This window comes from Filicampus tigris, chromosome 4 (genome assembly GCF_054856515.1).
Source record: "Filicampus tigris isolate MCC_2025a chromosome 4, RoL_Ftig_1.0, whole genome shotgun sequence".
Taxonomy (NCBI): domain Eukaryota; kingdom Metazoa; phylum Chordata; class Actinopteri; order Syngnathiformes; family Syngnathidae; genus Filicampus; species Filicampus tigris.
In genome coordinates this window covers 23596487-23617487 of record NC_141220.1, presented here as the reverse complement: position 1 = coordinate 23617487, position 21001 = coordinate 23596487, and the positions used below count along the sequence as shown (strand labels likewise).

The following is a 21001-nucleotide window of genomic DNA, read 5'->3' as shown; positions in this document are numbered from 1 at the left end:
GTGAGTATACATTTATTTATGTTTATTGTGCTTAAGTATTTATTTCTTTTTTATTTGGTTTGGTACGGCGCATTTCCTGTGCGAAGGAAATACAAGAGAGAGAGAGAGAGCGAGAGAGAGGTGAATTAGAGCGCTGCTGTTTACGTCTGAGACGCAACAAAACACTGTCCTGCTGTGTCGGTTGTCTTTATCAAGGAAGACGCCAGAAGAAATACATAAAGTCAAACCTATATTGTAACCCGCCATACCACCACGGCCTCCGAAGATAAGGAAGAACAACTTTTGAGCGTTACACTTCCAACAACGTACGTCACGACTATCACCGCGGGGCATGGGTCAGCCGAGCAATTCATCCTCAGCGTCAATAATTTGAAGCAGATGTAATGCCTCCTCTACTCTAGAGCTTTTTTTTTAATATACATGTATAGATCGTGATGACCAGCAGCCTTGATCAATGCTTAATCGCGCGATAAAAAAATTGACGGTAGTTTAGCGCGCTAAATTGACAGCCCTAAAAAAAAAAAAAAAAAAAAAAAATATATATATATATATATATATATATAAAAACACATTCATCAACATGCACTGGCAGTCGGGGTCACACAGCTGCATTTACAAACAATGTATTACAAAAACACCATACTTTACAATTTTTTTTCCGAGTCAAAGAATAAAAACAAGACTATCCTTTTTTCTTAACCATGTTCTTCTGTTTAACTCGTGGATTATCACATCTTAAAAAAAATAGTTTTCCAACTCATATGTACAGTGTATAATAAAGTATAGAATGTGATATTCGGAAAAAGCAGGACACTTCAAAGCACAATATCATGTCAGTTTGTTCAACGTTTTATGGTGCACCACACCTGAATATTGATGAAAAATACCCTGAATCCACACATCAGCAATAATTGCGCGAAGAAAACCTAGGAATAATAGCAGTTAAAGTGGAAATTGTTCGCATATCTCATTAAAATGTAACTAAAGGGTTATGAGACCAACGCAAAGGATTATAGGGCCACAAACCGGTGATTGTTATTGTGTTTTTTTAAATTTTGTTTTATTTAATCAATTTGAAGCCTGGAACATGTTCTAAAAAAAAGCTGGGACAGGGGCAACAAAAGACTGGGAAGGTTGGGGAATGCTCAAAAACACCTGTTTGGAACAGTCCGCAGGCGTACAGGTTAATTGGAAACAGGTGAGTGCCATTACTGGGTATAAAAGCAGCATCGCTGATAGGCTCAGTTGTTCACGAGCAAGGAAGGGGTGAGGCTCGCCACTTTGTGAACAACTGTTTCTCAAGGTCCAATTACAAGGAATTTAGAGAAAGGGGAAAAGGAAAGGTTATGTTACAGTGATAAACAAGCCCTTGTTCTAGCTTTTTGGGAATGACTCGCAGGCATCACATTCAAACTCAATGAATATTTAAAATAATAAAGTTGATCAGTTTGAACATTCGAATATTGTCTTTGTAGTGTATTCAATGGATTATATGTTGAAAAAGGACTTGCAAATCATTGTTTTCTGTTTTTATTTACGTTTTACATAACGTCACAACATTTTGTAAAAGATACATGATACAAGAACCGGGACATCACAAGTGTTTGCAAAGGTGTGACGAAATTACGCAAATGTATCGCATTAATATAAAGACGGCTTCTGAAGATAGAAAGCAGCAGCTTGGACATCATTGGATTATTAACATTAAAGTAAACAAACAACCCAAAACAAAGAAATATAGATCGTCCTACAACAAAGAATAACTTTATTAACATGTTTTTATAGTCTGTCACTGAAAGGATTTGAATTGCACTAATTTGCCTGAAATTTAAAAAACAAATAAATAAATGAGCACAACTTCCACCTACTGTAGTGGAGATGGAAAAGCATGTTCCCTAGGTCACATGCAACCCCCCGCCCCCCCTCCGGGCAGTGTACCCCCCCCAACTCAAATTTTACCACTGTATTGTCCTAGCATTACTTCTTTTTTCTTGTAACATTAGGAGTTTATTCCAGTGTTAACTAAACTATTTGGAAAATGTAGTGAGCTAAGATACAAGTTATTTTACATTAAATGAAGCTTCACTTCACTGAAGCCATCTACCCGCGAAATATAGCGAGCTAAGCTACAACGACGTTGTTACTTTTTTTTTTGTAACGTTGTCATAATTCGGATAAGTTCAGGACCAAATTCTTGTGATGTTAATTAATCAATACAAATATCATTTTGGGTCAGGAGCTACTACATACTTGAATAATGTAATTACTAATGCCGTTTATTAAGGGCAGCTGTGATACAGTATAAACCCTTATATTGCGTGGTGATGGTAATCAAGCTAGAATCAAAAGATAACCAACAGATGCATTTATTTCAAGTTCTCTTTGCAACACGTGTCACAGTACAAGACATACTTTTGGCATACTTTTATCCTGACTTGCTGGTTTAGTCAGTTTGTGATGTCCCAATTTGTCTTTAGTGTCATGAAATATTTTATTATTATTATTTTAATAAGTTGGTGTAACAATAATTGACTGCAAAAACAAGCACTGAGAAGTACAATATTTTGGTTGAATGCATTATGAAACAATACTTTATTGTTCTTTAAAAAAATAAAAGAAGGTCCAAGTTATGACAACATTTGGACATGGCAGATGATGGAAAAGCACTGAATATGCAATGTGGTACAGTATTACACAAGTGTGTGTAACCTTCAGGTACTTTTATCATGTGTCATAGGAAAACATTTATTCGTGAAGGCTTGCTGAAATGTTTATTTTTCCAGTTAGTATTCCGAGTCTATCTGCATAATTAATGTATGTTCAAGCTTTAAAATATGAGACAAGTCTGAAAAGTTCCAGGACTGCATTCACAGAAGATATATATCAAACCCAAACTACAAGTTGTCTCCTTCAGTGTGGGCCAGACCATTACAGCATGTGTACAAAGAGATCCTGTAGCGTTTGCTACGTTCAGTGCGTGAGAAAAGGTGAGAATTGGGACGTGACACCTTATTGCTGCTTCACCATTAGCATCCATCGGCTCACACTGCCCTGAGAACGTTGCAGTGCTGGAGTAATCTTCCAACTCACCCAATCTGGCTTAGTGTAAAAGAAATTCTTCTTTAACAAGATCAAGTGGGTCATCAAAGGGATCTGTTTTGAAGATGTGGACGACATTAAAATGGCAGTGACGAAAGAGGTGCGGAAAATCGTGAAGAATCCTTGTGCATGAAGGCGTGGCTCAGAAGGGGAATTACTCCGAAGGGGGAAAACTCGTAGTTTGGATTTCAAATGGATCTTTTGTGACACATAGTCCTGGAACTTTTCCGACACATCGCATGTGTCAGTCATTACGTTATTGTGAAGTTATGGTCATTGGTCATATTTTGGACCTGAAATCAATTCAGTGATGTTCTTCATACATTTTATGAGAATTGTTTTTGCAAAGAAATGTGTTCAATAATTGTTGAAATTATGTATTTTGCTGTACACGCAGCTCACACAATCAAGTCAATCAAATGTAATGATGCCTGTTTGTAAAAATGAGCATTTATGAAAGTGTATAAAAAGTTTATCATGAAGTGCTATTTGCCACCTCTGAATGACAACAGACGACAGAAATATGTCTGCAAATGTTTGTTGGTTGCTTGTTTTAAACATAGAACACATTTTTTTATACACAGGAAAATGAATTTATTTATTTTTTGAAATGTATAATGCTACTGTATGTGACCATACTTTTATGAAAGAAGTATAATTAAATTGCTATTTTATCAAGTAAAGCTGTGTGTCTATAGTGCTCTGAAGTAATTTCATTGTTTAGCAATATTTCAGTATGTAATAAAACAACTCTTTCCACTTTTGAGTACTTTATTGTCAAATTCCTCATGACATTGCTGTAATGGCTACTCAGCAAGGCAATACATGCAGTATGTAAAGTATGTAACACTGTACTTTAAACTTCAATTTGATGATCTTCATAGAAGAACCATTTACCCACTTAACTTATTTCATATTGATACACTGCACTTTTTAATTGGTTGTAAAATATTGAGTTTTCCTGACATAGAAACAGGAAAACACGTTTATATATATATATATATATATATATATATATATATATATATATATATATATATATATATATATATATATATATATATCAATGTTTTTTATGGCAGTTCAAATGTGAGGGAAATAATGATTTGTCTACTCCATGTACTGTATTTTGTGCAGACTTTGCCTCTAAGTTTTGAAAAAACTGTACAGTAAAATCTGTCCAAACTTTGTATGCTGATAGTATGGGCCACCAGGAAGAAGAATCCACTGGAATGATTTTCTACTTATTGGAGGAATGTTTTTTATGGCAGTCCAAACCTGAGGGAAATGATGATTTTTGTACTGTTTGCACTATGTTTTGTGCGGACTTTGCCTCTAACTAAAAAAAAACCGTAGTGTAAAATAAGTACAAACGTCGCATGCTGATACTATGGGCCACCTGGAAGAGGAATCCACTGGAATAATTTTCTACTTATTGGCGGGATGCTTTTTTTTTTTATGGCAGTTCGAACGTAAAGGAAGTGATGTATGTTGTGCAGTTGCGACATGCGGAAAAACATTTACCGTAAGATTTGCAATACGCGCGCACTCAAAAACGTAGTCGCGGCTAGCTTGACCACGGAAAAACGAGAGCGTGATAGCTTGACCGCAGTTTCTCACTGGCTGCCAGCGCTCTTATAGTTAGTAAAAATGTCATCCTTGGGCGGAATTAAGATGCCGAGCCGCCTTCCGTTGCTTTTGACCCACGAACGGGTCCTCCTTCCTGGCTCGACCGTCCGCTTCAACGTAGATACTCCTCGGAACATGCACTTGATCAAGCAACGTCTACTCAAGGGGACTTCGCTCAAAAGCACCATTATTGGAGTGATTCCCAACACCAGAGACCCCGCGAATGACGCCGACGACCTGCCCACTTTGCACAAGTAAAGTTGATAATCACATAAATCCGTAGTTTTAGTGACGTTGCATTAGTCAGTCGTGAGCCGGACAGCCCTCAAGTGCTCAACAAAGTGTCTGTTGACATGTCGAATCTTCGTGAATACGGTGCTTCATGTTGTGGGCGAGTGGAGCTGTTGTTTCTGCTCATTGAGTAGGAACAGTTCAAATTATATAACCTAGACGCCTGGAATAATGAGAAAATGACTTTTTTTGTGACAATTTTAATTACTTTCTTCAAAATCATACGTTTCCATGCATTTCGTCTTTGTGTGACTTGGGTCCATGCTATTTGGATATCCTCCCTGCTCTTCTCACAACAGTTGGCTGTAATTTCGACCCATTCTTCCTGTCAAGAAGTGGTGTAACTCAGCAAAGTTTGTTGGCCACATTGCTTCCACATGCCTTTTCAGGGCTGCCCATAAATTTTCAATAGCATTGAGAACGGGGCTTGATTATGGCCATTTCTTATTACCTCTCCTTCCTGAGTGTTTTGATGGCTGGACATTCCCATGGTGCTTATACTTGTTGGTAATTGTTTGAACAGATGAACGTGGCACCATAAGGCAGCTGGAAAAGTCCGTAGTTCTCTTCCAGATATCTTGACTGATTTCTTTTTACTTTCTCATGATGTTACACAAAGAAGCCGTGTGTTCAGGTGTGTGTACCTTCAAATACATCCACAGGTGTGTCTCCAATAAACTCAGATGTTGTCAGTGAACCTATCAGAAGCTTTTAAAGACATGGCATCGTCTGGGTTTTACACATATTGATTAAGGGTATAGTAAGGTCGTTGTATGTAGCCTATCTAAAAATGTAGCATTTAGCAAATAGAAATATATATGTGTCTTTTTATATACTGTATGTTAGCATGGAAAAACACTGTACATATCTTAAAATGTCAGCGCCTTGAATATGATTTTTTTTTTTGCTCGCTTTTAACTTTTGTTTTTCTGTTACGTGGGAATGTAGAACTGAGTAGTTCAACGCAGTCAAGCACACAAAGATGGACTTTAACCGGCCACTAGGTCATTCTGTTTTTTCCCCTCCTTTCCTACTAGCCTGAACAATCATTGATCCACTTTCTAGGGCAGGGGTGTCAAACTCCGGTCCTCCGGGGCCGCCCTCCTGCATGTCTTCGAGGTTTCCTCCTGCAACACACCTGATTCAAACAATCGGGATCAGGCCCCTGCAGAACTTGCTGATGAGCTGATCATTGGAAACAGGTGCGTTGCAGCAGGGAGGGATGGAAAACAGGCAGGACAGCGGCCCTCGAGGACCAGAGTTCGACACCTGTGTTCTAGGGTGTATGGTCGCGTGGAAAAAAAACCCAAAACATCCTCTTGTCTTATTTTTTTCTTAACTGCTCAATTGTACCAATTTACATTAATGAGAAGCATGCTGTTTTGGAAAGGTTTGTGGAGCTGGTGCCTAGAGCAGTGAATTGTTTCTAATTGCTTGTAAATACTTAACCGAATCAATTATACTGTACTTCAAAAGAAAAATAGACACCACAGACTCCCTTGAACTCTTTATATAAGTTGTTGGCCTGGATGCGAGGAGAAGTCCGGATTTTTTTAAATTTGGGTTTAGCGGAATCTCGTGACGCTGTTCTACTTTGTATTTATGGTTTAGTCGGCTGACAAAATACAATTTGTCATTAAGATCCATTAAAGTTAGAATAATTTGTCGGTCAGCACAGTGATATTGTGGTTCACATATCTCTCTCACAGTCCAGAGCTAATTCAAATCTCGCTATCAGCCTTCCCCGGTGTTTGTGTGTTCCTTCCTGTTTCTGTGCTTGCTTTTTTTTCTCCATCATCTTTCCACATTCCAAAAATGATAATGTAAGGTTAATTGAAGACTCAAAAGTTATGAATGTGAGTATGAATGGCTATTTGCTTATACATGCCCTGCAATTGCCTGGTGACCAGTGCCAGATGCATCTCGCCTCCTCACTCGCCAGCCTATTGAAACCAAACGGTATGGAAAAAAGATTGATGAATTTTCCAGAGTTAAAGCTAAACATCTTTTATTGTCAGTTAAGCTCAAGCAGAGCTGAACCTCTCTAAAATTAATGCTAAAACAAAGAACTCTATTAAATATGTTTTACTGACAAAAAACAAGAATAGTCTCTCGTACGGCTCCCACACCATATTTAAGATGAACTGTCAAATACATAAATTTAACTCAATTACTAATGTGATGGAAATGTTAAAAGGTAGCGCACACAAAACGCCTACTACTTGAAACAAGGCATTCTGATGAATATTGCGTTTGTGGAATATGAGTTAAGCAGCAACATGCACCCGTTTTTAGCCATATCCGGGGGCGGCCATTTTATCACTTCTGTCGACTGAAAATGACATCACAGTTGCTCAGGCCTCAGGTAATGACCAATCACACCTCACCTATTTTCTGAAGCTGAGCCGTGATTGGTCATTACCTGAGCCCTGGGTAGTCATTTTCAGTCGCCAGAAGTGACAAAATGGCTGCCCCCTGAGATGGCTGAAAATGGATGGATTTTGCTGCTTAATTCATATTCCACGAGCGCAGAATTTATCAGAATGCCGTGTTTCAACTAGCAGGCCTGCATAGAACATATTCTTGAAAAAAATATGTTTGGGTTTGGGTAAAGAGGAAGTCTCCTCTTTAAATGAATTGTTAGAAATCTTACATTTTGATGTGTACATAAATGAATTGTTAGAAATCTTACATTTTTATGTATACATATTGAAAGATCTTATTAAGGGTTAGGGTACAATTTCCAATGGGAATGTGGATGGAGGTTGAGTGTGTTTTGCAGATATATGCAGTGAACGTATGGTCACCAATAGTAACTCCCACTCTTCTCCAGACCGATAGTTGTACAAGTAGTTGTTAGCAAAAATGCTTATGAGGATCCAGTCCGTAAAAAAAAAAAAAAAAAAAAATGGTGGTTCAGATAAAGTTCAATGAAATGGTTTAAAAATATACGTTAACTTTATAAGGCCTTGCAGCGGTCAGTGTCTCCCTGCCAATAGTTAACAAGGTCTGCATGGACACTAATTTGAAATTCAATTGAGCACCGCACAGATCTAAGAGAAATTAGGAGAGACTCTTTGAACCGTTTCTATTTAGAGTATAAGAAAGGTGCTGCTGGTTGCAATAACTCCTTATATTGATTTAAGATTACATGAGTTTGGAGTGGAGACCAACAGACGCAGAGTTTTTGAATCCAGTGCCAGTACTGATATTGGAGTATTTAAATATATCAGCCTACGTGCGACATGAGAATTTTGATATACACAGACGGTTAGACCGATTATCGGTGCCGATATTCTGTGTTTTGCCGCATATCGGCATCTGCCTTTTTAAAAAATCCGATGGTCGATAATAGATCAATTTAAAACAGTTGAAATCAAAACAAAGATATGTGAAAGGTTAACATTTCTGTCATTTGGAGATTTTGGAGGACTTCATTTACTGTAGAAAACTACATAGAGCTATTGTTTAGGTTTTCATTTAACTTTTTAAGACATCCTGACGACCCTGGGTGCTCCCTGAACTTTTTGTTAGAATTTTATATCAAATATGTATATTGTAAAACATTTGTAATAATAATAATTTAAAAAAATCAACATAATGAAAATCTGAAAAATTGTTCAATAAACATATGCTTACAGACGTTTCAACAAAGTTAAGGGTTGTAATTTTTTTTTTGATTTTGATGCCATTATTTTCCTTTTTAATGAAAATTATATGGGCTCCAAATATCGGTTATCGGCCTCCTTGAGTACTAATAATCGGTATCAGTATCAGCCCTGAAAAAAAGCATAACGGTCTATCTCTATTATATACTTTACATGAACACAAACAACAGCTTTACTCTTGCCGCTGTCCCCAACAACGAAACGGTAGCAATGCCTGAAGGGGGATTTTTGTTTTTTTAAAACTGATTTATCATTATTTATTGTCATTGCTGATCTCCTCTGATACATATTACCTCTTTTTTTCTGGGCAGGATTGGTACCGCTGGGATTGCAGTGCAGGTAGTGGGCAGTAACTGGCCAAAGCCACACTATACCCTTCTCATCACTGGATTGTGCCGGTTTAGTGTGTCAAGCCTGCTGACGGAGCGACCCTTTGTTCTGGCTGAGGTGAAAAGATATGAATGGCTTTGTATGGCAATTCTATGAACTGTATCTTTTTGAAATTAAAACAGCGGTGTCCCGATTAGCCCTGAGTTAACTGTCGATTGAAAATTTTGTGTTTTTAACTTTTGTGAGGCATGGGAGAGGAAACTTGTTGCTAGATCTGGGCATCTTACTAAAAATTGAGCGAAAAATAGACTAAAGGGATTTCTATTAATCATTAATTAATTAATAAATCAATTAATCCGACAATTTAAAAACATTTCCCGTCATTCGTCAACCGTCACCAAAACTGGCGTCCGTCAGTGACCGATAGACGGACCGGTCTTCTTTACATTTGTTTGATTATCTTAAACAAAGTCGGGGCAAACTGAAAAAAAATAGATTAGAATGAAATAAATTTTAGAAGGAGGGAAATACTTTTTCATGGAACTGTATGTCCATCTTATCTCAAATTTGCAGGTAGAGCAGTTGGATAAACTTGAGGAGTACCCCACTCCGGCTGAGGCTGTCTCAGCAGAAGATGGAGAGCTGCAGGAATTGTCGCAAACATTCTACCAGACAGCTCTACAGGTGTGTGTTTTCTTTCTTCAATAACAAACTGGCCCACGTTTGTCTAATGTAAAAAAAGGGGGTTTGTGTTATCCGTATTTATAATTTCATGCATAGTGGTCACTACAGTGGACAGCTATTTAAAAGTTGCTTTCGCCTATATTAATTAATCAAAAAATTTTAAAATATTTTGCTTGGCTTCATGCGAACGCAGACAGACATTCATCCACCATGTGTTTTTTTTTTGTTTGTTTGTGCGTGACGGATTCTAGATTTGGCTCCCATGTTTTAGTATGAAAGCCAATATATATATATATATATATATTAGGGAATGTCAAAGGGATCATTTTCAACCACATCACATGTAATAAATTTGCACCTTTGGGCCAAACGTCAAGCCAGCTGTCATATCCGGCCACCAATATGTTCTTAATTTCAGCGATCCACTTTTGTATAAATACTTTATTGTGCTCTGTGCTATGAAAAGGAGTTAGTTGAGGAGCCATGTGTGATGAAAGACTATGGCTTAACTCTCTGAGTTTTAAGACATCGTATCATAAGCTAATGCAACTCCAAATCAGTCATACTTTGGACATGTCAGCCTGTAGGCGCCATAATTGAGTTATGTCACGTGGTGTTTTGGTTGCTATGGTAACGGGCATGTGATTGGGTCACATGTCGTCAGTAGTGAATGCCGGGTAATTTAAATAGGCGTGCTTACCAGCTGTGGGCAGAGAGAGCCGGGCTGGTAGCCGTAATTTTTGTTGACCGCTAAACGCTACATTTCTCTAAACGCTACGCTTTGCTTTGTTACACGCAACCATCCACAGTTTCAATTTATCATATTGTGCTACCATCGAACCATCCGTGAAAGCCACTGTTTATTAAAACCATTCAAATTTTTTAGCTCAAAAATCATGTTAATGGGATGTCTGTAATGCAGAAACCCCAGTCACTTAAAAATAAACAAATTGAATTGTAATGTTTAAGCATATTGTTAACTAATGGATATGCATTGGATGATGTTGCTAGGTTATTCTTTGTGTTGTTGCAGACCACAGTAAACAGACGTGTCAAGTGGAATACGGGCCTGTGTTCTCTGACAGGAGCACCCACATTCATACCTTGCCACTCTGAAATAGAGTCAGCTGGAGACATCATACCAATCATATGATCCTCTCCGTTTTACTTCACATTATGTACAGTTCATACAATCTTGCTGCCCGAGTCAACCACAAAATTGTTGCTAGTTTGGCAGGAGAAACACAAACGCTCCCGCTGTTCTTGTTTCATAAGACGGGCAGCGGCTTCTTTTCGGGTCATAAGCGGAAGTGACGTACGAGCTGCCTCGCAAAAGTAGCAGTAATGTACTTTACTTTATTTTTTATTTAGTAACTCCATAAGTAAAAACACAACAGCCAGGGGGCGGACAAACATAGAGGCAAAAAATATATTACAGAAATATAAAGCGTGACATCATCAGCAGGCACGAAGGACCCGATCCAATCTGGACATTTTAAGAAATTTCAATGAACATTCTATCAGTCCGGCTTGTAGCAAATGTTTTTATATGGCCCTCCGTCCATTTGACTTTGACACCCCTGCCACGAGTATCAAACATGATCATTTTCGGCGCTGGGCGCAAACTGCATGCTATTGGCTATTAGCCACGGCGCATACGCTCTTCATACACCAAATATTGCGGCGCCCTCTCAGTACATTTCAGAGGCTCTCCTGAAGGATAAATTAGTTGATCTTTGGCAAGATTACAGCTGCCTTTAACGATGTCAGGTCCCGAGAATGTAAGGATAAGCATAAACGGGACAAAGCGATGGAAGAGATCGCTTTCTTGCTACCAGAAATCACACGAAAACACATTTGCATTTATATTGAGCTGACAAAGTACTATCTCCTCTTCTGCGTCAACCTTATTTTTTAGTTTTTTTATTTTTGGTCCAGATCTGATCAGTTCATTTGTCATTCCGGTGGTCATTAGACAATATCAAAAGGCTCCAAGGTTTATTGACACCAGCAGCACACAATGATAGATTGGATTATATATATTTAACTATTAACTATTGAACTATCAGGGGTGTGTGTGTGTACTGTATATGTGTGTGTAGTTGTTAGGTATGCTGGACATGTCTGTTCCAGTAGTGGCCAAATTCAGACGTCTTTTGGACAGCCTTCCCACGGAAACTCTGCCTGATGTAGTTGCCTCCATGATCCGCACTTCAAACAAGGAGAAATTACAGGTGAGATCGGTCTAACAAAAAACGAGTTTTTAATATATTTTTTTTTCCCGTACAAAAATTGTTACACGGCGTACACGACTTGAAATGATCAAATTTGAAATGATCAAAAAACGTATAAAATACGGGGAAAACGTACAAGTTGACAGGTATGGACAATCCTCAATGTTTAAATCCTTCCCGTGGTGCACAATAACGTTTGCAACTCAACTTTGTCGTAAAGGTACTGGATGCCATTAGTTTGGAGGAGCGTTTTAAGAAAACATTGCCAATGCTGACCAGACAGATAGAAGGACTTAAACTGCTGCAGAAAACCAGGAAAATGATGCCTGACCCGGAAAAGAAGGTAAAAACCATATCGGCATCCGCAGTCAAGAGCGTTATTATAAAGTGCTTGTGTACTGTCTGTGTTAGGTGCTCTCCGTACGCAAAGGTGGAGTGTTTCCGGGCCGACATTTCAATCTGAATGAGGAAGATGAGGAGGATAGTGATGATACAGCCTTCCTGGAAAAGAAAATTCATGCGGCTAACATGCCAGACGCGGCTCTACGAGTATGCTTAAAAGAGCTCAAAAGGTGAATATGTCATTATAGCAAGCTTCTAATAATCCCCACACAGTGATGAGTTTCCACTCATTATGAGATCAAAGTACTTCATTGGATAGAATACAACTGGACAGATTTCGAAACCTTGAACTATTCCTATGGTGATCTCTGCTAAGGCCTACTTTTATTCAGGTTGTTCCTGGATGCATGCTGTAGTTGTACATGCACTTGTGATGTCATTTTCAGGCGACAGAAGTGACAAAATGGCCGCCCCCGAGATGTCTAAAAAGGGCTGGATTTTGCTGCTTAACTCACATTCCACAAACGCAATATTAATCAGAATGCCGTGTTTCAACTAGTGTGCCTGCTGGAAATGCTGCTTAACTCACATTCCACAAACGCAATATTAATCAGAATGCCGTGTTTCAACTAGTGTGCCTGCTGGAAACGTATTCTTGAAAAAAATATGTTTGGGTTGATTTCCCTTAAAGACTTAAAACAGAATCTTCATTGCATTGCAGCATTGCAGTTATTGGATCGGGATTCCGTATTGGCAGATGCTCAAAAATCAAGTGACCTGGACTCGGGTGCATGAAAAAAAAGTGATCGGGACATCACTAGTTACTGTATTCAGGAACTGCTCCGGTCCTTCTTGCATTTCAAATAATTGCGCCAATGCCGACCGTGGCCCTCATGTTAGCAATAATCGTAATCCTGCACAGTGGCTGGAAGAGAGGAAATTAGTTTAGCCACATCAACGTGCATGATGTTGTGGCTAACAACACTCAAGTCTGGCTAGGGTTTTTTTTCGACTGTTTCGCCACATTGGCCAAGACGGTTTCATGACTTGGTGCCAACCCTGAATTTCAAGTCTTCAATTTGACCTAGCATGCGTGTTTTTTTGAAATGCGCATGAAGAGAACATGCAACTCCACGCAGGAAGACGGGTGCCTAGATTCCAACCCTCAACCTCTTGCCCATCCTGCCTGCCTTGGAAACTATCCATCCGTCCATTCTCTGAACTACTTATTCTCACAAGAGTCACGGGCATGCTGGAGCCTGCCCCAGCTGTCTTTGGGCGGGAAGCGGAGTACATATTCCGAATATAATTGATATCAGTGGGGAGTTTTGTTTTGGCAGTTGACCAAATCTGAGGTTTTAACACACTGTTCGACTTTGGATGTTTCACTCTGTAGAAAACAAAGGTGTGATTGAGGCTTCAACTGTTACGAATAGTTCCAGCCAGAGGCAGTTGGTACTGTCCTTTTTTTTTTTTTTAAGTAGAATTTATTCAGATGTTTAATGGAATGGTAAAAGAACGAGTTGACTTTATTTGAGTGACTGGGTTTAGTAGAAAAGGGTGAAAAAGAAAACTGAACCTATAGGGGCCTGGTAGCCATAAAGACCAAAGTGCCATGGTCCTCTACTTTGTGCGCCTTCCTCTTTATTAAACTCAGAGAAAAATGTCATCCCCTATTGACACACAACCGACTATGACTTTGGGCTCCAATCAAATAGAGCACATTCCCTTTCAACCATTCAAGCGGGCCAGTTGTTTAAGAGGCAGAAACATCTGGTCACGGACCAGTCACTGATGAAATTAAATTCTTCAATTGTTTCATTGCTAACTCCTTGCTGCAAACCCTGCAAAAGTCTCACGTCACACATTTTCATCTTTATGTAGATTGAAGAAGATGCCGCAGTCTATGCCAGAGTTTGCCCTCACTCGAAACTACTTGGACTTGATGGTAGAGCTTCCATGGAGCAAAAGCACCAAAGGTGAATCACATTTTAATGATAGTCATTGTTTGCTTGTCCCCAAAAAGTTTTAGAGTGAGGATAGAAGAAAATAATACACAATATCATCCGTACACGTTCATTCACACCCTGCAGATTTGCACCAATCGATAATTGCACCTACATACACATATACATATATATGTATATTTGTATATATGTATGTATATATGTGTATGTATATGTGTATATGTATCTATGTATGTGTGTATTAAATTGAGAGAATATTTGCCCCAAAACAATAACACTCATCAGTTTGAACATTAAATATCTTGCGTTTGTAGCGTATTCAATTGAATATAGACTGAAAATGTGTTACAAATCACTGTGTTCCGTTTTTATGTTTAACACAACGTCCCAACGTCATTGGAACTGGGGTTTGTGTGTTGCTTCCATCTGTCAGAAATGCAATGCTCAAGGCCTTCCTGAGTAACTCTGTGTGACTTACTGTGAAAGCCTATAAAAACATATCCTTATTTTACCCGAGAGGAATCCCCGTTACCTGGCAAGCGGCCCCGGCTGCATCTCCTGCCTTCCAAATTGCTGTTAGAGTCTCCTCATGTGCCAAGTAGCTGCACACAAACATGCTGTGGAAATCAAATTTAATGAAGGGGACTAAATTCAGGTATGAGTATTATTGGCTTAGCTTGATTTATTTGATTTTTTTTCACCCTTTTTTTTTTTTTGTCACATGGCTTGCACATACCCTGCGTAGATAACAGCATGCTGTGTGCTTGACAAGAGACAACCGCAATTGCTCTCATCCTCTGCCTAAACAAGCAATGTGAAAAATCAATTTTAAAGATGGTGATTAATTGATTTAGTACTTCTGGGACTAGTATCTTTTCATTTCTGCAGTTAATGTAGTTTCCTCAAAGCTATTTGGATTTTCATTAAGTATCAGAGTGGAAAATAAGAACTCCCATCCTATATTCATCAAGTTCTTGGCAATGTTGCCGCTGTAACATATGGTGTTCCCCAAATCTCTGACCTGGGCCCCCTACCATTCAGCAGTTATGTTTGAGGGACACACATGACAAGCTAAAATGTCACTCCATGGACCGCATACCTCTGTCCAGGCCAGAAATTATTAAATAGTATATTAAGCCACTTTTGCAGCACCGTTTTGCGTGCTTCATCACACGGACTTCTTCCTTGCATGCAACAAAATCGTTGCCAATTGCTGAACACGACGGAAGAGAAGAAGAGGTTTCCATTAGTTTTCCGAGCTTAAAGGGTTCTTCTTTGGCCCATGATGCCGCACCCCTTCGCAGCTTTGTGAAAACCACTGGTAGTTTCACACAATTCTGCAAATACTCAGACACAAACATTTGGTCAATTTTGTAGAATTTTTTGTTGATTAATCCTGTCTTGAAATAAATGAAGCAAAATTAAGTGTACCACTTGGTTACATTACTACAATTTTATTGTTGATATAAAAATCTCTATATCTTCATCTGAAAAGCATTTCTTTAAAAAAAAAAAAAATCTCTCCTTTTTGTGCCATCCTTCCATGCAACCCCACAAACTCCTCAGATTGCTTGGATATCCGCGCTGCCCGCACATTGTTGGATAACGACCACTACGCAATGGACAAGCTAAAGAGACGAGTGCTGGAGTACCTGGCTGTCAGACAGCTGAAAGCTTCCCTCAAGGTGGATGACTTGATACATGACTGTTTGTTTGGACAATAAATTACGGCAAGACTTTGGATTTGTCATCAGGGCCCGATACTGTGCTTTGTGGGACCTCCAGGAGTTGGTAAGACCAGTGTGGGGCGCTCCATCGCCAAGACTCTGGGCAGAGAGTTCCATCGCATCGCTCTTGGGGGTGTTTGTGACCAGTCGGACATCCGAGGACACAGGTAGAGTGGACCACAGATACTCCCGGGTTTGGGTGAAAGTGTAGTCGGACTCGCCGGCGGACGGCCGTTTAAAATCAGAGGCGGAGCGGCCTATAGACAGGTACTATATTCCCCCCCCCCCCCCCCCCCGGAAAAAAAGGCGAATGACTGACGACGGAAGTGTACCCTCCCCGCGCTGCAGCCGGACGACGAATAGCGGACGCTCCATTTTTAGTCAAATACCCAGCTCTGAGTATCCCTTTGTTGTCTAAATGAATTATTTAACTCATTTTTGTATCATAAATCCTCCGTCATGTCATCATGCTGTAACTGGTCTCCCGTGCATAATTTAGTAGTGAAATCACATTGTTTTATCACACATATGTTATGTTATAGAGTGCAGATGTCCCACTAATTTTGCCATTACCTCACGCACATCTTTTACACATCTTGTGAGATCTGAATATTTGGAGGATATTCCCACCATTACCGGTGTGGCAGATAGAGTGACCAGATCCACACTCACCAGATGTGGGGCAGGGAGTATGCTTGTGGGGGACAATGTGGGACACAGCTGACGCTCGCGACGGACACCAAAAATGCATATGACACAGCCTGTCAACTGTTCACTAACATTTAATATATTCAACTGTAACAAAATAACAGTTATAGATCTACAAAATAAAAACACAGAGCACAGAATTGCAGTTGAAATCTGCAGTTACAGAAATACAACACAAACTGCTAGTAAAAAGGTAAAGCTCTGAGACATTAATATCAATAGGACAGGGGCGGAGCCAGGACGTGGCTAATGGGCGGGCCTGAATATTTCTCTCACTGAGCACAATCCTCCTATCCCGACACATCGTATATTCAAATGACAAAGTGAATGATATGAAGTTCAGATCCTCCTTAGACAACCACAATTATGCCATTCTTAATATTCAATACAATAAAAAAACACAACGAAACACAAATTCAAAAATAATTTCATAATTTACAAAAGATTTACACACACACACAGAGCCCGAGACCCGCCCCCATAATAGCCTCCACTGTGTGTTGTCTGCTCTCAGCACACAAGCGAATAGTAAAAACCAAGATTTTAGGCGCACGATTGAAATTTGGTGCCTGCCTATCAGACGCGCGGGACAGCGAGTCAATTTGCGGGACGCATCAAAAATCAATCAAATGCGGGACAGTCCCGCGCAAATCGGGACATACGGTCACCCTAGTTGCGGATATCTCAAGAACGACTAATGATTCCACTTCAGATAGGCGTAATCTGCATGTATTTGGCTACAACTGACAGTTGTAAAAAAAAAAAAAAAAAAGAAATGAGAGGGATTCACACACACCTACCGTTTTTGATTTGACAGCCTGGTTTGAAACATAAACAACAGCGTACAGGCACTGAGATCGTGTTTCTGTGGCATGGTTATGTTTACGGCGTAGAGGTAAGCAGAGCAGCATGCTTCATCTCATACTAGAAACTGAATTCCCAAGCCTGGTATTTGAAAGCAAAGACTGTTAAATAAGAACCACCTGTTTGGCATAGCAGCACTGTGCAGAATATAAAGAATTGATGAAGACAACCAACTATGCTCCCCCATGTCCACATTACTGGTAGCACCTTTACACTGAAAGCAATATAGACAATGTACTTCTTCTGAAATGCTTGTGTAGAAATAGTTGGGTCTTCTGTGGCGCCTGACAACTCAACAAGGGTAAAATTACACAATCAAATCAAGCTTTTGTGAGCTCCCTATTTCGAAAGAAATAGTTATAGCAACCCTTCTGAATTTAGCTGCATTAAAACGTCAATTCGTCCGAAGGGTCCACATTAAATCACTTCACGATGTTGGATGGTGGTTGAGACAAAGAAATATATGTGTACATTTTTAGTCTTTAAAACGTCTCATCGGCAGATTGAAACGTACAAACTCAATTTTGAGGTTTTTTTTTTTTTTTAAATAATAGAGATATTTTTTTGTTTTTATTTCATTTGGTTCCAAAATTTCATAATCCATGATATTCATTCGACTGTGTTGTGCCATTTGTTTTAGTTGCTTCCATTTTGACTTTCTCCCTCCTGCGATGTTAAGATCTGTTCTCACTTTTTGTTTCACAAACAGATTGAAATCAGTCAAAAACTAGACTGAGACTAATACCTTCGATACGTCTTGTAGTGGTTTTATAGGCTGTTCAGAGTGTTTGAATTAAAAAAAAAGAAAAAGCCAGATTTCTTCTGTCTTTACCAAAGAATACATTTACCCATGTATCTGTTTGCAATGTCCTTCTTTGCTGCTTGTTCTGTTTTTTTCTATCACATTTTCCCATGGAAATAATAAGGCTATTCATCTTACACAAAAAAAAAAAGGTGGAATTTTGCAATGGTGCGTTATGTTGGCCACACAAAACTGAGAAGTATTATGTGTGGCTTGATTTGTTATTACAAAGTGGCCAGGAGCTACATTTTGGATTGCTCATGTGCTTTCTGGTTCTTCTGAATGCACTGACACCTCGTAAGGTGTCAGTTGAAATATGTGTTACTCAGAGCTGGGCAGTCTGTCCTTGGGCCGGACCGGTCGGACCCTCTGGCCCGGCCGGATGCCCATTTTTGGGGCGGGGGGTGGGGTGACAAATTTTTTAAAAATGGCTGGATTAAGCATGGCCGGAAGTCGATTTTAGTCCGGCCCACAAATCGGCCCTCATGCGTGTAACATGCTCGCGAGGCGGCCAAATTTCATCTCAGCCTACTCGGTGAAAGGCTTCTTTTTAGGCTTCTTTCAAAACAACTTGTGTCCGGGAGTATATTCAAGCTTGCGTGCAGCACTCAAGTATGGCACATCATGCACTTTCCTACTTCCGGAAATACGCCGTAGCAAAACTGCTGTGTAGTGGTTTGCTGGCATGCTTTTATTTTGAAGGCCGGGAAGTGTGAAGGAGGGGAAGTGTGGAACATAAGTAACTTGTTGAATGCTTGCAGACTTGTCGTCTGTTGGACCCAAATAATTATACAATACGACAAAACCAACCCCAGGGCTCGCAATGGAAGTTAGTACACGCAGCTGGGTAAGTACGTGAGTAAGTGGCGCGTTTGAAGCGTGTCCACAGCGGGTTTGAATAGTAAATTAGCCAGCTAATTGTCTTTAAATAAACTTCTTCCGTTAGCATCTCTCCCGCGGGGGCATCATGCACGTTTTTTTGGGGGGGTCGGCGGTCGGAGGGGGTGGGGGCCGACAATGTTTATGAATATGGTCGGGGGGGTCGCGACCCCAAGGGTACCCAGGTCAAGGGTGTGGGGTCGCGGCCGGATGGGCAAAAAAGGGTCACTTGTCCAGCTCTGGTATTACTGTTATGTATTACTTTAAAGCAGTGGACCACAACTTTTTTTTCCCGCCAGGAACCGGTTCATTTTTCACAGACCGGCAGCCATTCATAGATGGTAGAGCGGAGGTAAATTCCCAATCTGAAAATAATCACTAGGGGTGGGTGATGCTCCTGACCATATATAGGGTTAGGGTGTATACGTATATTCCCTATCGGGACATATCAAGTAGACCCCCCACATACTCGCAGTTCGGCACCAGTGTATTGACCTACTCGCAGATTTGTTTTTAACATTAACATCCATTTACTCTGACTCCAGACGTACTTATGTAGGCAGCATGCCGGGCCGCATCATCAACGGTTTGAAGACGGTGGGCGTCAATAATCCAGTTTTCCTCTTGGATGAAGTGGACAAGCTAGGGAAAAGCCTGCAAGGAGACCCTGCAGCCGCGCTGCTCGAGGTCAGCTCATTTCATCACGTGCGAGTCAATTTGTATGTGCGCGAGCATGCGTAATGTACGAATTACTTCAGACAGCCGTTTTCTCTCCCTTCGCCGACATGGCAATGAGAGTAATTACACTGTCAAAACGGCGGCCGCGCATGCGAAACACACGTCTGTCGGCGAAATTTCACGACACCTCTTCCACGTCAAGGGAAAGAGCAGAGAATGTTCCAATTTTGACCTGTCAACATGGGGAAGTCTCTCCAGACAGCACATGTGAATATCCAGAATGATTCATCATCTTTTTGAAAGGCTTCCAGCAACGCTGCTTGATTTTCTTTTTGGCAAAACACAAGATGACTCAGTCATGTCGCTCCCTCAGGTGCTCGACCCAGAGCAGAACCACAGCTTCACGGACCACTATCTCAACGTGGCTTTTGATCTCTCTCAAGTGCTCTTCATCGCCACGGCCAACACCACAGCGACTATCCCACCCGCCCTGCTGGACAGAATGGAGGTGCTGCAGGTGCCCGGTGAGTTTCGCTCCCGAGAACACTTTGAAGAACGGAGAGGGAGCACAACTAATATCAAGCAGAGTGCATATATTTTGACTTCACATGACACTTGAGATGAACAGACATCCAACCGTGTGTCCAATCCGAATTTGTCATTTATACAGTTGATCTATGCGTGCACATGCCACAGGACTGTCATTTAATGCCAGCACACATTTGCACAACTGAACATGTTTAAATACGGTACTTGTGTACTTTAATATACTGTGGTATGCAACGCCATGCAATCCAGTGATTTTACTGTATTGGTTCAAAGAAAGTTTCAAATGACATTGTAGTAATTTGATCCTTCTCTCGAAAAGGTAAAAAAAAAAAATTAAAAAAACACTTTTATATGGCCTTCTGCTTAATAGTAGAAAACATTTGTGGGTCAGAGTTCAGGTAGTAGTTCGGTATTTAACGCTTGAAACGTGCTATGAATGATGTTTAAATCAGTGGGGGAAGAAAAGCTTGGCTATTGTAACTTTACCTGACATTGTTCACGACCGTGTTTCTACCACTGGCTCTTAACATCCGTAGTTTAGGAACTTTAC

The 21001-nt window shown here is 40.1% G+C and overlaps 1 protein-coding gene across 4 annotated transcripts in view; it reads left to right on the top strand.

Annotated features, from left to right (window-relative positions):
* Positions 1–4575: 4575 nt before the first annotated feature.
* The window catches only part of lonp2 (lon peptidase 2, peroxisomal), a 33284-nt gene continuing 16858 nt past the window's right edge, over positions 4576–21001 (top strand). For 2 of the 4 annotated variants that reach the window (XM_086028533.1, XM_086028532.1), the window contains exons 1-11: positions 4578–4982; positions 8999–9134; positions 9591–9701; positions 11804–11935; positions 12156–12278; positions 12347–12507; positions 14162–14256; positions 15811–15929; positions 15999–16138; positions 19770–19911; positions 20276–20426. In XM_086028533.1, the coding sequence (XP_085884659.1) occupies positions 4750–4982; positions 8999–9134; positions 9591–9701; positions 11804–11935; positions 12156–12278; positions 12347–12507; positions 14162–14256; positions 15811–15929; positions 15999–16138; positions 19770–19911; positions 20276–20426 (1543 nt within the window). In that variant the 5' untranslated portion in view covers positions 4578–4749. Of the gene's footprint in view, positions 4983–5467; positions 5654–8998; positions 9135–9590; positions 9702–11803; positions 11936–12155; positions 12279–12346; positions 12508–14161; positions 14257–15810; positions 15930–15998; positions 16139–19769; positions 19912–20275; positions 20427–21001 lie in introns of those variants that run through there. The other 2 variants (XM_086028534.1, XM_086028535.1) reach the window with 2 other exon arrangements.